The sequence below is a fragment of the Ranitomeya variabilis genome, chromosome 4 (assembly GCF_051348905.1).
Source record: "Ranitomeya variabilis isolate aRanVar5 chromosome 4, aRanVar5.hap1, whole genome shotgun sequence".
Classification (NCBI taxonomy): Eukaryota; Metazoa; Chordata; class Amphibia; order Anura; family Dendrobatidae; genus Ranitomeya; species Ranitomeya variabilis.
This window is the reverse complement of record NC_135235.1, coordinates 471,420,672-471,436,434: the sequence shown is the minus strand read 5'-3', so window position 1 is coordinate 471,436,434 and position 15,763 is coordinate 471,420,672. Positions and strand designations below refer to the sequence as shown.

The 15,763-nt window shown below is 41.0% G+C and overlaps 1 protein-coding gene across 2 annotated transcripts in view; it reads right to left on the bottom strand.

The window, feature by feature from the left end:
- Positions 1-15,763, bottom strand: part of LOC143765267 (unconventional myosin-XVB-like) — a 161,201-nt gene that overhangs the window by 77,753 nt on the left and 67,685 nt on the right. For both annotated transcript variants that reach the window (XM_077251750.1, XM_077251751.1), the window contains exons 16-27: positions 12,617-12,701; positions 12,396-12,524; positions 11,925-12,123; positions 11,239-11,320; positions 4,915-5,077; positions 4,717-4,832; positions 4,498-4,557; positions 2,634-2,709; positions 2,282-2,400; positions 438-556; positions 212-353; positions 14-125 (exon numbers count right to left, since the gene is read on the bottom strand). In XM_077251750.1, coding sequence (XP_077107865.1) covers positions 14-125; positions 212-353; positions 438-556; positions 2,282-2,400; positions 2,634-2,709; positions 4,498-4,557; positions 4,717-4,832; positions 4,915-5,077; positions 11,239-11,320; positions 11,925-12,123; positions 12,396-12,524; positions 12,617-12,701 — 1,402 coding nt within the window. The remainder of the gene's footprint in view (positions 1-13; positions 126-211; positions 354-437; positions 557-2,281; positions 2,401-2,633; positions 2,710-4,497; positions 4,558-4,716; positions 4,833-4,914; positions 5,078-11,238; positions 11,321-11,924; positions 12,124-12,395; positions 12,525-12,616; positions 12,702-15,763) is intronic.

The window sequence follows — 15,763 nt, the reverse complement described above, 5'->3', positions numbered from 1 at the left end:
ACTCCAAAAATACCTGGTTCATGTCCATCCATTGGAAGAACTTTTATGATGTCACCCTTTTTGAATTGAAGAAGACTCTTGTCATCAGTTATATGACTCTGCAGTGCAACTACGTGGTTTGAATCCTTATTAAACAGAACAAAATTCGTACATTTTTTTATAAGGTATTATACCTCTACCTACAGTAGGTTTACTACTGTCCTTTTCTCACCTTCACCAATTCTTGCAAGAAGGTCTCTAGCAAAGCCTTAAGAGCCTGAGCATTTTCAGAGTGTACCTGCAGATCCTCATTTCGCAGACTAAAGTGCAGAGTACGAAAATCTAACTTTTCGATAGCAAGAATATCTGCAAAACTAAACACAAGAATGTATTTATGTTAACGTATTCTATGCTAGTCATATCTCCGAACTGCTCTGCATCCTCATTCTTCAGCTCACCTGTAGCTGCACAAAGTCTTCAGATGTCGTTGTTGGATTCCGGTTGCATTCACTTCCTTCAGAAGCCTAAAACCTCTGTGGGAAACGCCAATGATAAGCTGGTCTCTATCATCATCCAACTACAAATAACAGAAGACACTATTAATCTTGGCATGGATCATCATCAAGGGTCATCAGAACATTTTCTTTTTTTTTCTTTTTCCCCAATATGACACAGACTTGCTGATGAATTACAGGTGCTTCTCACTAAATTAGAATATCATCAAAAAGTTGATTTATTTCAGTTCTTCAATACAAAAAGTGAAACTCATGTATAATATAGAGTCATTACAAACAGAGTGATCTATTTCAATTGTTTATTTATGATAATGTTGATGATTATGGCTTACAGCCAATGAAAACCTGAATGATTTCAGCAAATTAGAATACTTTATAACACCAGCTTGAAAAAGGATCCGAAATGTTTGCCTGAGATGTATATTCAGTAAATGCACTCAATACTTGATCAATTACTGCATCAACGTGGCGTGGCGTGACATGGAGGTGATCAACCTGTGGCACTGCTGAGGTGTTATGGAAGCCCAGGTTGCTTTGATAGCAGCCTTCAGCTCATCTGCATTGTTGGGTCTGGTGTCTCTCATCTTCCTCTTGACAATACCCCATAGATTCTCTATGTGGTTAAGGTCAGGCGAGTTTGCTGGTCAATCAAACACAGTGATACTGTTGCTTTTAAACCACCTATTGGTACTTTTGGCAGTGGGGACAGGTGCCAAGTCCTCCTGGAGAATGAAATTTCCATCTACAAAAAGCTTATCAGCAGAGGGAAGCATAAAGTGCTCTAAAATTTCCTGGTAGATGGCTGAGCCGACTTTGTTCTTAATAAAACATAGTGGACTTACACCAGCAGATGACATGGCTCCCCAGTCCATCACTGATTGTGGAAACTTCACACTAGACCGCAATCAGCTTGGATTGTGTACCTCTCCACTCTTCCTCCAGACTCTGGGACCTTGATTTCCAAATGAAATGCAACATTTACTTTCATCTGAAAACAACACCTTGGACCACTGAGCAACAGTCCAATTATTTTTCTCCTTGGTCCAGGTAAGACGCTTTTGGTGTTGTCTATTGGTCACGAGTGGCTTGACACAAGGAATGCGACACTTGTAGCCCATGTCCTAGATACATCTGTGTGTGATGGCTCTTGAAGCAATGATTCCAGCAGAAGTCCACTCCTTGTGAATCTCCCCCAAATTTTTGAATGGCCATTTCTTAACAATCCTTTCAAGGCTGCGGTTATTCCGGTTGCTTGTGCACCTTTTTCTACCACACTTTTTACGTCCACTTAACTTTCCATTAATATGCTTGGATACAGCACTCCAGCTTCTTTAGCAATGACCTTTTGTGGCTTACCCTCCTTATGGAATGTATCAATGACTTCCTTCTGGACATCTGTCAAGTCAGCAGTCTTCCCCATGATTGTGGAGCCTACTGAAACAGACTAAGGGACCTTTTTAAGTGCTCAGGAAGCCTTTGCAGGTGGTTTTTGTTATATAATCTAATTTACTAAGATAATGACTTTTGGGTTTTCATTGGCTGTAAGTCATAATCATCAACATTAACCGAAATAAACACTTGAAATAAAACACTCTGTTTGTAATAACTCTATATAATATATGAGTATCACTTTTTTTCTAATATTCTATTTTATTGAGAAGCACTTGTATATACCACCAAGTCTAGAGGAATAACATACAGAGTAATCAGCTTAAAAACTAAGCTAGCTACAAATAAAATGGCATTATTCCTGGTGGAATACAATGCATGTTGTGAAATTTACTCACAGTCACACTGAAGAGGCGGGAAAAGTAATTCTCCCAGTTATCCCGGGCAGCTATAACAACACGTTTCTTGATGGACTCGTCCAATATTGAACTGGCATCACTTCCGACCTGGAACTCATCTGATAAGAAAATATTCTTGGTTTGTTACTTATACTTTGCATTTGCCTATATTACAGCTTGAAGTTATGTACTGTCTAGGAACCAAAATTGGATTTGATTCTATCATGTGTAATCAGATAATTCTTTAGTAAAAAATTCTAAAAAATTATCCTATATTTGGTTTTCTCATAGAGCTGTATTAGAACTTTTCTTCTCAAAAGTAATAAAATCAAGATCCTGTTCCCATACTTACTTAAAAAATCTCTCATCTTCCTTCTTTCCTCTCGAGATAGTTTAAAACAAGTGTCTGAATAAGTGTCCCTAATTATCTAGGATGACAAAAGGCAGAGACATTTTTACAGAAATGTTATTCCCCATTTGGAAAGTATATTGCAGATCATTTTAAGTAGACATTGCCATTTCCATGAGTGGTTCTACCATTACTCCCCAGCAATATGCCCTCTGTGTTGGGGTCATACTTGATTCCGAGCTTTCATTCACACACCACATCCGATCACTGGCTCGCTTTTGTTATCTGCACCTCAAAAACATTTCTAGAGTTTGACCTTTCCTTACTTTTAACACTGCAAAAGGTCTTACTGTTGCTCTTATTCATTCTTGTTTGGACTATTGTAACTCTCTACTAATCGGTCTCTCTCTTACAAAACTCTCCCCTCTCCTTGAATGCTACAGCCAGGATCATATTCCTCACCAGCTTCTACCATGTGCCAGTCATTGCACTGGTTACCCATCCACTCCAGAATTCAATATAAACTTATTACTTTCACCCACAAAGTGCTCCACAATTCAGCACCACCCTACATCTCCTTCCTCGTCTCAGTCTACCACCCTACCCATAACCTCCGTTCTGCTAATGACCTAAGATTAACATCCTCAATAATCAGAACCTCCCACTCCCATCTCCAAGACTACTCACATGCTGCGCCAATTCTTTGGAATGCGCTACCCAGGATAATTCGATTAATCCCCAATACCCACAGTTTTAAGCGTGCCCTAAAACGCATTTCTTCAGACTGGCCTACCGCCTCAATACATTTATTTAACTATCCCTGTGTTGCCCAATCAAACTTTTCTTCATAACCAGGACCCTTGTATCATCTGTTCTCACACACTTTATGCATTTAGTAGCCCTCTGTGTCTGTACTTTTACACATTTTGGCTGTAACCGGATCATGCAGCATTACATGAACACCCGATTTATTACATTATGGCTGGTCTGAACAATGAAAGCAATTATTACCATCCACCTTTCGTGTCTCCCCTATTTCCTCATAGATTGTAAGCTTGTGAGCAGGGCCCTCATTCCTCTTGGTATCTGTTGATTTATGTGATTATAGTTATGCTGTAATGTCTTTTATTGTCTGTTCAAGTCCCCTCTAAAATGTAAAGTGATGTGGAATATGTTGGCGCTATAGAAATAAAATGGCTATGAATTATTATTGGAGAAGGTTTCCCAAAGCCGAAAAGAATAATGGTAGAGAAATAGATAGATATGTGTAAGATTTAAGGCCCCCATAGACATTAGATGACAGTAAGTCATACTTGCTGGCTTTGGAAGTAATGGCTCACCACTGGATGTGTATTGGGGTCTTCTCCCGCCATCTTCTTTTGGAGTATATCGTGATTGGCAACTTTAAATTTAAGGACCCATTCCATTTGTTTTCATGGGAGATAAGCTGTCAGATAGAAGCTCTCTCCTTAGCCAGATGAAAACACATGAATGCTCACCTGAGCTGGGCATTCATGTATATCGTAAAGTTGGGAGGGTTAGCTGTTCATCAAGCATTTGACCAACAGCTATCTCATGTATATAATCACTGTTAATTATTTAAGGGGAGTTGTCTCAGCAAACACAACTTCTTCTACATGGGAGCGACTGCTAATGAATGGCTATCAAGGTTATACATGGATGGCCCAATTGTGAGAGTGCTCCGACTCTCGATGGTCAAAAGCTAATATGGCATATGGACAGATATTTCATATGTTGTATTAGCATAGCAAATTAACCGAATTGTCCTGATTGGACAACCCATTTAATCTTAAAACTATTAGAAATAGTGTAGAAATTAAATCTGGTGATCTTGTTTTTCTTTTACCTGCTCACACAGAAGGTTCATGTAGTAGGGATGAGTAAATTTTTCCTTTGGATAGAAGATCTATGAAAAAAATATTTATGACATAATACAATAAATACAATATGAATCCTACTACATATAATGTTCTACTGCATTGCCTTCTGGTAGATTATATTTTGCACAGTTAGTGGTGGACATACTTCCTGCAGTCATGCAGATAAAAGGTCTGAAGAATATTACCTCCTTCCGCACATAAAGTTTCCAGTTGACATCGCTGTATGAGAAGAACACACTAGCAGTGTGTTTGCTGATTGATGATTTAGTGGAATGATCACCTTCAAGAGTTCTTACTGAGACTAAAAAATAGCATAATGGGTGTAAGAATGAGATATTTCAGGGATGCTCACAAAAAATAAAAACAGCCATATATTTCCGTACCTGGAGACTTGGGAGTCTGCACTGTCGGAGGAAATAAACCAGATTGGAATAGTCCTAAAAGTGGCTTTTGCTTTTCTCTAATAGAACTTGTCTTCCCACTTGATTTCTCAGCAAGAGGAGGAGGAGGTGGAGGAGGAGGAGCTGCTGGGGAATCTGGAGTGTCCTTGGAAAAAAACAATTCAGTGCTCAATTAATTTGTAATTAAAAATAATGAGACTTTCTAATAACACCTGGTTCTGTTTTTATCACCTACATAAAAGAAAAGCCATGCACAGAGATCCTGACACTGAGGCCATGTGCACACGTACAGTATTTTTCGCGTTTTATTCCGCATTTCTTGTGCAAATGTTGCATTTTTTTCCGCGAAAAAATCGCATCGCGGAAAAAAAAGCAACATGTTCATTAAATTTGCGGAATTGCGGGGTTCCGCACACCTAGGAATGCATTGATCTGCTTACTTCCCGCACAGGGCTGTGCACACCATGCGGGAAGTAAGCAGATTATGTGAGGTTGGTACCCAGGGTGGAGGAGAGGAGACTCTCCTCCACGGACTGGGCACCATATAATTGGTAAAAAATAAGAATTTAAATAAAAAATAGTGATATACTCACCTTCGATGGCCCCCGGAGTCTTCCCGCCTCTCAGCGGTACATGCTGGCGCTTCCGTTCCTATACATGGTGTGGTGAAGGACCTGCGATGACGCCGCGGTCTTGTGATTGGTTGCGTGACCGCTCACGTGACCGCTCACGTGACCGCGACGTCATCGAAGGTCCTGCACACACACACCATCTATAGGAACGGACGCCGCTGAGGAGATCGGCTGTCTGCAGGTGAGTATAACCATTTTTTTTATTATTTTTAAACATTCTATCTTTTACTATTGATGCTGCATAGGCAGCATCTATAGTAAAAAGTTGGTCACACTTGTCAAACAGTATGTTTGACAAGTGTGACCAACCTGTCAGTCAGTTTTCCAAGCGATGCTACAGATCGCTTCGAAAACTTTAGCATTCTGCAAGCTAATTTCGCTTGCAAAATGCTAAAAAAAACTGCAAAAAAACCGGGAAAAAAACGCAAAAAAAAAAGCGGATTTCTTGCAGAAACTTTCCGGTTTTCTTCAGGAAATTTCTGCAAGAAATCCTGACGTGTGCACATACCCTGACATGTCAACCCCAAAGGCAAGTATCATATCTATTGTGGTGGAAGTTAAGACAAGCTGAATTATTTCTCCCAAGCTGTCTAGGAACCTTCTAGATTGCCTACACAGAAGTTACATACATATGTGACACCCCAGGGTCCTGATCGTCACAGTAGCATTGCTTTCCTCACGGGGAGAGTGATGTTACGTTTGGAAGCAATGAAGGAGATCTTTTATCAGGTAACCACCATACACACAACATTTTCACACTCCAGGCCACAAGGGGGAGCTTTTGATCCTATTTATTAGGTGACTCCCATATATATATTGTGGTTTGGAGGGAAAGCGAGATTAGATTGACAGAGAGACAGAAGAGAGCAGACAGACCTAGAGGGTCAGAACGTCTGAAGGGGGTGTGGTCTGAAGTACCACAGCTCCTGGAAAGACACATAGAAAGCCGAGCATTTTTCAGTGAGAGTGAAGGAGAGCGAAGCAAAAGGAGAGTAATATCAGGGGAGACCAGCTAAAGAACAGGCTGCCTCCCTCTGAGGCGTAGACAACCGTTAGCCGGGACACTCAGGGTTGTAAGGAACTCCATGACTTACATCAGAGACCAGCAGGACAGTTGAACTGCAAGTTACCTGTCCGCCTTAATACCCAGGAGGCACAGTGACACCGATAGAGCCTGGGGTGTGCTAGAGTCCCTATAAACTGGCTCAAGTCACCAGTCATACGGGTTATGTCCTATCCTATATGGGGGACAGAGAGAACAACTGTGAGGACCTTATGTGAAGCCTTAGGCAGTAAGGGACTACAACACCACAGCGCTAGAGGAAGGCTTTTAACTCCCACCTGGTAAAGGGGGACTCTGGATTCGCTTCCAAACCGGTCGGACCCTGCCTGCCCTGTGATCTGGCACCCTGGCTGTGTTCAGTAAACCAGGTAAAGACACTGCAAACCTGTGTCCTCGTTCTTTACTGCACCATTCACCATCTTCCATCTACACACCGGGAGCCCTGGGGATATACTTCACCTGTGGGAAGGTATACCATCTAGCTGCCATAACATCACCCCAGAGGACCCCTTAAAGCAGCGTCTGTCCCCACTGACCGAATACCACAGGTGGTGTCACGAACATAAACTTTATACACCAAATCCCTTTAAAGACTTTCCCCTTTTACATGGGTGCCCAGGGCCACGGACCGGGTCGCCGCCACCGTGACATCCCCCTGTGAACACCGGACCTGGTACCGGGTACCCCACGGCCCGGGCAGGCGACTCACATACGTAAGCAATGATCTCCATGTTAAGGTAGTTGTATAGGTAGGAGTATGTGAAGATTATTAAAGGGGTTATGCAAAATAATAAAAAAGAGGCACAGGAATAAATGAAATAATATATAGTTAACCTATTATTCCCAGGCCGAAGTCACATTAGAGTGTGAAATCCGATGTGATATGCCAATAACACTCAGCTCCAGCTCTGCTGCGAGCGGGAGCCAGGTGACAGTGTTCTGTGCTCCGATCCTCTCATATACAAGAATCGGAGCACAAGTGCGACAGAGAAAGTAATTTCTCCATCTCCTCCATTGCCAGCATCCATGGGAAGTGCAATGCACTTGGGTAATATCCGAGTTCAGTGCGGAGTTGTAGACTTGTAAGGCTGCGCGCCATCCGATTCTCAGATGCAATTGCTGCATGCTGCTATTGGTTTCACATGCCGAATTGGCATGAAAAAATGATCGCTGATGGGAGCTGTCCTACAGTTTATCATTGGACCCAGTTCAATTCTGTTTTTTTATCAGATTGCACTCGTCAGATTTCATCGCAAATGTGAGCGAGCACTTAAAGAGTATTTGTAAGTTTGGACGTTATCTCATATTAATTGGATAGGGGATAACTTTCCAATCTCTGGGGTTTTGAACCCTAGGTCCCTCACCAATCCCGAGGATCTGAAGAGCACTGTGTGAATGGAGCAGTGGTTGATCATGCACACTGCTGTACGATGTATTTTGAATGGGACTACCGCAGATAGCCAAGTGGTCAGGGTTTCCAACCATCCATAAGTTCAAATACAGTCTTCAAAAATTGGTCACCTTTTTGCCCTGTCCATAAATATAATGTAAAGAATCTGTTATTTTTGTGAAGAAACTTACAAAGATTATTTTGACTGTAGTTATCATTATTTTACAGTTCACAGTCAGTTCAACAGATATCTTTGTATCAGACATGTATCACTTATAATCATAATGATTTATTATGGCTTTCCAATCTGTCAATAAACAATATTGTATGTCCATGATTTTTTGATACGCTGTCCAGAGAAAATAAAAAGTCGGTAACCTTGCAAGTGCTGTACTCTCATAAGAATGAATGAATGAATGAATGAATGAATGAATGAATGGTGTGCTCATTGACTTCCATTCACATGAGGCTCTTCTAAGCTCCAATTAAACAAAGGGTGTAGGGCACCACAAATAACTTCAAAGAAGGAGGGTTCACCGTGGACTTGAGAACAAGTATATCGAAGGACAAAAGAAAAGATATGCCCACATACGCGGGAACACCTCAATATATAAGCAATTCAAAACTTTATTGGCAAACATCGAAAAATACATGGAGGACAACACACAAAGAAATGTTAAAAACAAAAATTGCACACCTGCAATAAACACCTATACAAATGCCATGCCCTAATGAGGGGGCAATGACAACCCACAAAGAGTGTATCCCCTATAACACATAAATCAATGCATCAATATAACATTGCTCCTAGGATCCAACCAGTCTGAGCCATATTAAGCAATATACATGGCTATATTAATATCACAGTACCATATAACCCCAAAATAAGGTGTATAATTCTAGCGCAAAACATATACTATCTGTTAGAGGCATCAAAAAACAGAGCAAGTCTGTTAGATATATATAAAGAGGGACAAGAGGAAATGGAACTAAAGATGATAAATAAATGAACCCGATCCTCAGATCAATGTACCCTCATACCAACAGACCAAAGATCCAGGATAGAACCATATCAGCAATAGGGGAATGAAGTGTGGGATAGGTTCCCACGCGTATCGCCGCCCAAATTGCGGCTTCTTCAGGGAGAAAATAGCATCACTTCTAATCTCCGGTTCTCGGGAATGGTGGAGGTCCCAGTGGTCGGACCCCGAGGGATAATGAAGTTATCATATATTCCATACCATAGATAGGGCATAAGATCCAAACTAAAGAATACCCCTTTAAGGTGGGACAGTTTGACAAAAGTAATATTTGGGTTTAACTTCTATAGTAATTTGTTATAAAAGAAGGGTTCCTAGGACTCTTCATTGGGGCACTCTGATAGTGCATCTTCACAAATGCCGTTCTGCCATCATTCTGGAAACATGGCCTGTACTTGTGGGTAGTAAATTCTGAATATAGAAAACAAATTTGCTTCTGCAAATGGCTACGTTCATACTGTATTTGGTTAGACAGCAAGAAGAGCCTTCATTGTAGATTGCAATAAAAATTGTAGATACAATAGTGCAAATTTGTCCTGTAATATGAAAGCCAGAGTGAAGAAATTCTTTCAGACACCATTATACTCAGCGGGTCATGTGGGCAGCATCACTATGTCATTTGCGGGTTCTGCTACTAATGTTACTTTTACGCTAAGTGCACACGTTGCAGATTTGCCTGTGGATTTTTCTGCGCAGATTCTGTATCTCTTGGCAGAAAACGCAGTTAAAAATCCGTGTGTTATTGATGCATTTTTAATGCGTTTTTTATGTGGATTTGATGTGGATTTTCATGCAGATTTGTATGCGTTTTTGTAAGCTAAATAAAGATATATTATTTAACAAAAAAAAAAGAATTTTGATGTCATTTCCTTGTCCAACCTCTTCTTTTACATACTCCATTGAAGAATAATGTTTACACACACAGAAAGATAGTTAGATAGATAATTAGATGTATATATAGATAGGTAAATAGATATATCTATAGATAGATAGATAGATAGATCTATAAGAGTCCAAAAATCAGAGGCAGCACACCATTATTGATTGAAGTTTTAAAGGTGCAAAATTTTAATAGCCCATTGTGGCGACGTTTCGGCTCATGGAGAGCCTTTTTCAATCAACATAATAGAGCACAAGCGAGGTATTTATGTTATACAAACAATAGCCGCCATAGCTAAATTTGCATATGCGGGTGCCATGATTGCACCCATGGCCGTCCCCCTAATTTGCATAAAAAATTAATCTCTAAACAGGAAATAATTATTGTTAAGTACTACTTCCAAAAGTTTCAAAATAAACTCAATCGTATCCACATTATATACAGTACCAACAAGTTTCCTAGGTACTGCTTTAAGACCTGTAACATGGTTAATAGACGAATAAAGAGAGACTATAGTATGTGTATATGTATGTACTGTATGTGTATATGTGTTTTTGTTTTACTATTCAACACAGTAGCCGGATGATGGGACTACTCTCCCATCATCGGCTAATGCTGTCACTGTTCTGTGTGACAGCAGACATAGCCGAATGGGACTAGTAGTCCCATCGGATGATGCCTGCCTACACACATACACACACACAGCCGCGCACACGCCCACAGACACATGCACACACACACACAGACACAGACACCCGCAGACAGACACGCACATCTTTTCCGCTCACACCTAGTCTCAGCCCACACACACAGTCTCCACCCACCCACTCTTCCTCTTCCCTATTTGCAGGGTTTTTTTTTTGCCCGCAACTCCACAGCAAAACCGCAAATCTTTTTACACCCATGATTATGCTGTGGATTTGACTGACTCAATGGAAGTCAATGGGTTTAGTAATGCTGCAGATCCACAAGAAGAATTGACATGCTGCAGAAAATAAAACGCTGCAAATCTGCGATGATTTTTCCGCAGCATGTGCACAACAATTCTAGATTTCTCATTGATTAACATTGATTGCGCACTACACTGCAGATTTGATGCAATTCCACATCTCCAATAGCGCTGCAGATCCGCATGAAAATCTGCAACGTCTGTTCCTCCAAAGAAACAGAAACATGGAAATAATAAAATAATAAATCCTTTTCGTAAGTAAATATGAGACATAAAGGAAAAACAAATGAATATATTAACAAATTATAATTTTTCCAATTTAGAGTCATTACTCCAAAAGGCACATTCTTACTTTTGGAGGCCCAGCATTTCTAAGTCTCTCCAAAGCTTCTTGTTTGGGATCTTTTTTCTTTAAGAAGTTCTGTGTTGTCCTTCTGAAAAATGCAAAATTTGATATTTGATAAATGAAGAAATCAGGAGAACAAATGTAAAAATCAGTAGAATTGCCCTGTAGATCACCATTGCTCCTGTCCATTTGCTTGTGCTCATATTTATTAGGATCCTTGCTATAAGGCCTCATTCAGACGTCTCTGATATTGCTTGTACGTAAAAGCACAGAACGATCTTCAGCAATGTTTTGGATCCTAGTTTCATCAGTGTTCGGTTAGTGTCAATTCTTACCATCAGCGTGTCATCATTGATTTTCAATTATGAAAAAGTACCGTAGATAAATTGCAAAACTTCTATACGCTACTGGTATCTGGGTGCTGGCAGTAATTTTTATGGACCCATAGACTTGTAGGGGTAATTTTGATCCGTGACTCTGATCAAAAACAGACATGTCACTATGTTCTTTTTGCGGACATGCGGTTCGCCAAAAAACATATGACCAGCCCTATAGATTATAATATAGGTACTGTATGTGATCTATGTGATCTATCTTTTTAAAACCACCGATAGAACTTGCGTGAAAACGGACATTTAAATGAGCCCTAAAGCATGTCCTGATGACCATATTGTGTTTTATTGGGATCTCACCTAACTGGTTCATAGGGTTTAGGTTCTTCCTGAGGACGGCTTTGATACATCTTGATTATTTCTTTAATCTCTTGACTGGGTTTTGGTTTTGGAACCTGTTTAATGACACCACCTGGTTTCTTAGTCTCTTTTTCAGGAGCCTCTGTAGTTTTGGTTACCGGAGGTGGCACTATTGGCGGTAGTTTTGGTGTTGGTATTTCTTTAAAAAAATTTAAAAAATATATATAATTATATTTCCATGTTACCAGAGACTTAAAGGTTACAAGTAATTGCAGAGATTTTATGTTTAGCAAATTAAAACAAGCTTGATTAAGCCTGTCTTAAAAAATTTAGTTAAATCATGCATCTGCCTATTTGATTAGGCACTATTGTAATATTACATATCCAGTTTTTATCATAAAGACTGCATTTTGGCAGACAAGTTAATCAAATTAGTATATTTTTGCACTATCAATAAATAAATATCATCACTTGGTTGAGGTTCAGGTTCGGGAGGTTCTGGTGGTTCCTCATCACTTTCACTCTCAGACGCTATTATTTGAGCTGGAAGTAGGATCTTCGAGGGAGGCTTGAGTGACTTCACTCGAGTGCCATCACGTACTACACAATGAAAGTTTACAATTAAAACATGTTAATTGTGAAAACAAAATGTTCCAAATGCATTTGGTCTTCACCCAATCTGTACTACGCACCCATTTTTTGGAAGAATTCCCTCTTTTGTTGGAATGTTTTCTTTTGTGAAATATACTCAGATTCCTCCTCTTCATCCCAGTACACCTAGATGAAAAATTTGACTAAAATATGAACACTCAACTTTGCTTTACTGGTGCTTTGCCCTTACAAGATGCCTGCAGAATGTCATGACTTTTATAAGGGGTAAAGTGAAGTGTGACATGACTAATGTGCCAGTGTAAGAAAACTTATAGGCCTTTCAATTCTCTGGGAAATTAAGTCTCCTTACACTGGCATGTTAAGCATGCCATTCTTCACAAGGAGAAACATTACCACTTAGAATCCAGTCAAAGGCTTTGCACTGAGGTGTGGCAACACCACAAAACCAGCGTCTGCAAATTGAGATTCTGCTTTTCTTTTATTCTAAGTCACATTGCAAGGCTAGATAAAAGGGTTGATATTGACTTTTAAGTTTGCTACTTCCAAAAGGTGGCATTAGAGTTCAAGTCTGCTCCCTCTCTGAAGAAGCAATTTCCATATGACATTTATAATAGAGAGATTGTTAGTGTGACAGGCTGAAAAGTGACCATACAGAACGGATGATTTTGGAACCAAAACTAGATACTAAGCTAACTGAAGGAAGCTATAAGGGATTGTTCATTTTAATAAAATGATTATATGTTTTCCATATATAAATACATAAAACTTACTAATATGTTTGTATTTTCAAAGGTACCCTGATCTTCAGACATCAGCAGTGGTCCTATTAGCGCCCCTTCCAGCATGCGCTCGACACAGAAATTATTTTATTTTTATCAGTACACCATCAGAGCTATATGTGAAGTTGGGCTGGCCAATTTCAATAGTTAAGCCAGCCGCCTTCTCTGTCATACATGATACAGTATTTGGACAGACAAAGGGGCTGGCTTAGATATTGGAATCAGACAGTCAGCCAAACCCATCTTTACATATATCAATTATCACATGAGAACACATTGTCAATCCCGTCACAATCTGTGTGAAATACAAATTGGAAGTGGACCACTCCTGATATCTGAAGATCTGGCACGGTGGCTCTGGGGTTAGCAGTGCAGCCTTCCAGCTGGAAAATGGAAGGTGTCATGATCTCCATGGCCAGAGAACTAGCATAAGCCTCTATAGGAACAAGCTCTTGGAAGATGTAACTGTACTGACCATGAACTAAACCTACCGCATCATCTAGAAGTAGCCAGGTAGCATGTCCTACTTTTATCCCTATATGCCCAGCGCCGGCCGGAGAACTAAATAATGCTAGCAGAGGGAAATATAAGACCTGACTCACCTCTAGAGAAATGCCCAAAAGGAGACAGAGGCCCCCCACATATATTGGCGGTGATATGAGATGAAACAACAAACGCAGCAGGAAAATAGTTTTAGCAAATTTGAGGTCCGCTTTCTAGATAGCAGAAGACAGAAAGCATACTTTCATGGTCAGTAGAAAACCCTAACAAAACACATCCAGAAATTACTTTAGGACTCTGGCATTAACTCATAATACCAGAGTGGCAATTCCTGATCAACAAGAGCTTTCCAGACACAGTAACGAAACTGCAGCTGTGAACTGGAACCAAAATACAAAAACAAAACATGGACGAATGTCCAACTTATCTAGTAGATGTCTGGGAGCAGGAACAAGCACAGAGAGGCTTCTGATAACATTGTTGACCGGCAAGCATCTAACAGAGAAGCCAGGTTATATAGCGACACCCAGATCTAATCAGAACAGGTGAACAGGGAAGATGATGTCACAAGTTCAATTCCACCAGTAGCCACCGGGGGAGCCCAGAATCCAAATTCACAACAGTACCCCCCCCTCAAGGAGGGGGCACCGAACCCTCACCAGAACCACCAGGGCGATCAGGATGGGCCCTATGAAAGGCACGAACCAGATCAGAGGCATGAACATCAGATGCAGTGACCCAAGAATTATCCTCCTGGCCGTATCCCTTCCACTTGACCAGATACTGGAGTCTCCGTCTGGAAACACGGGAGTCTAGGATTTTTTCCACAACGTACTCCAACTCACCCTCAACCAACACCGGAGCAGGAGGCTCAACGGAAGGCACAACCGGTGCCTCATACCTGCGCAATAACGACCGATGAAAAACGTTATGAATAGAAAAGGATGCAGGGAGGTCCAAACGGAAGGAAACAGGGTTAAGAATCTCCAATATTTTATACGGACCGATGAACCGAGGCTTAAACTTAGGAGATGAGACCCTCATAGGGACAAAACGAGAAGACAACCACACCAAATCTCCAACACAAAGCCGAGGACCAACACGACGGTGACGGTTGGCAAAAAGCTGAGTCTTCTCCTGGGACAACTTTAAATTGTCCATCACCTGCCCCCAGATATGATGCAATCTCTCCACCACCGCATCCACTCCAGGACAATCCGAGGATTCCATCTGACCGGAGGAAAATCGAGGATGGAACCCCGAATTACAGAAAAACGGGGAAACCAAGGTGGCAGAGCTGGCCCGATTATTGAGGGCGAACTCCGCCAATGGCAAAAAAGCAACCCAATCATCCTGGTCAGCAGACACAAAACACCTCAGATATGTCTCCAGGGTCTGATTAGTCCGCTCGGTCTGGCCATTAGTCTGAGGGTGAAAAGCAGACGAAAAAGACAAATCTATGCCCATCCTAGCACAAAATGCCCGCCAAAATCTAGACACAAATTGGGTTCCTCTGTCAGAAACGATATTCTCAGGAATACCATGCAAACGAACAACATTTTGAAAAAACAGGGGCACCAACTCGGAAGAAGAAGGCAATTTGGGCAGGGGAACCAAATGAACCATCTTAGAAAAACGGTCACACACCACCCAGATGACAGACATCTTCTGAGAAACAGGCAGATCTGAAATAAAATCCATCGAGATGTGTGTCCAAGGCCTCTTAGGAATAGGCAAGGGCAACAATAATCCACTAGCCCGAGAACAACAAGGCTTGGCCCGAGCACAAACGTCACAAGACTGCACAAAGCCTCGCACATCTCGTGACAGGGAAGGCCACCAGAAGGATCTTGCCACCAAATCCCTGGTACCAAAAATTCCAGGATGACCTGCCAACGCAGAAGAATGCACCTCAGAGATGACTTTACTGGTCCAATCATCAGGAAC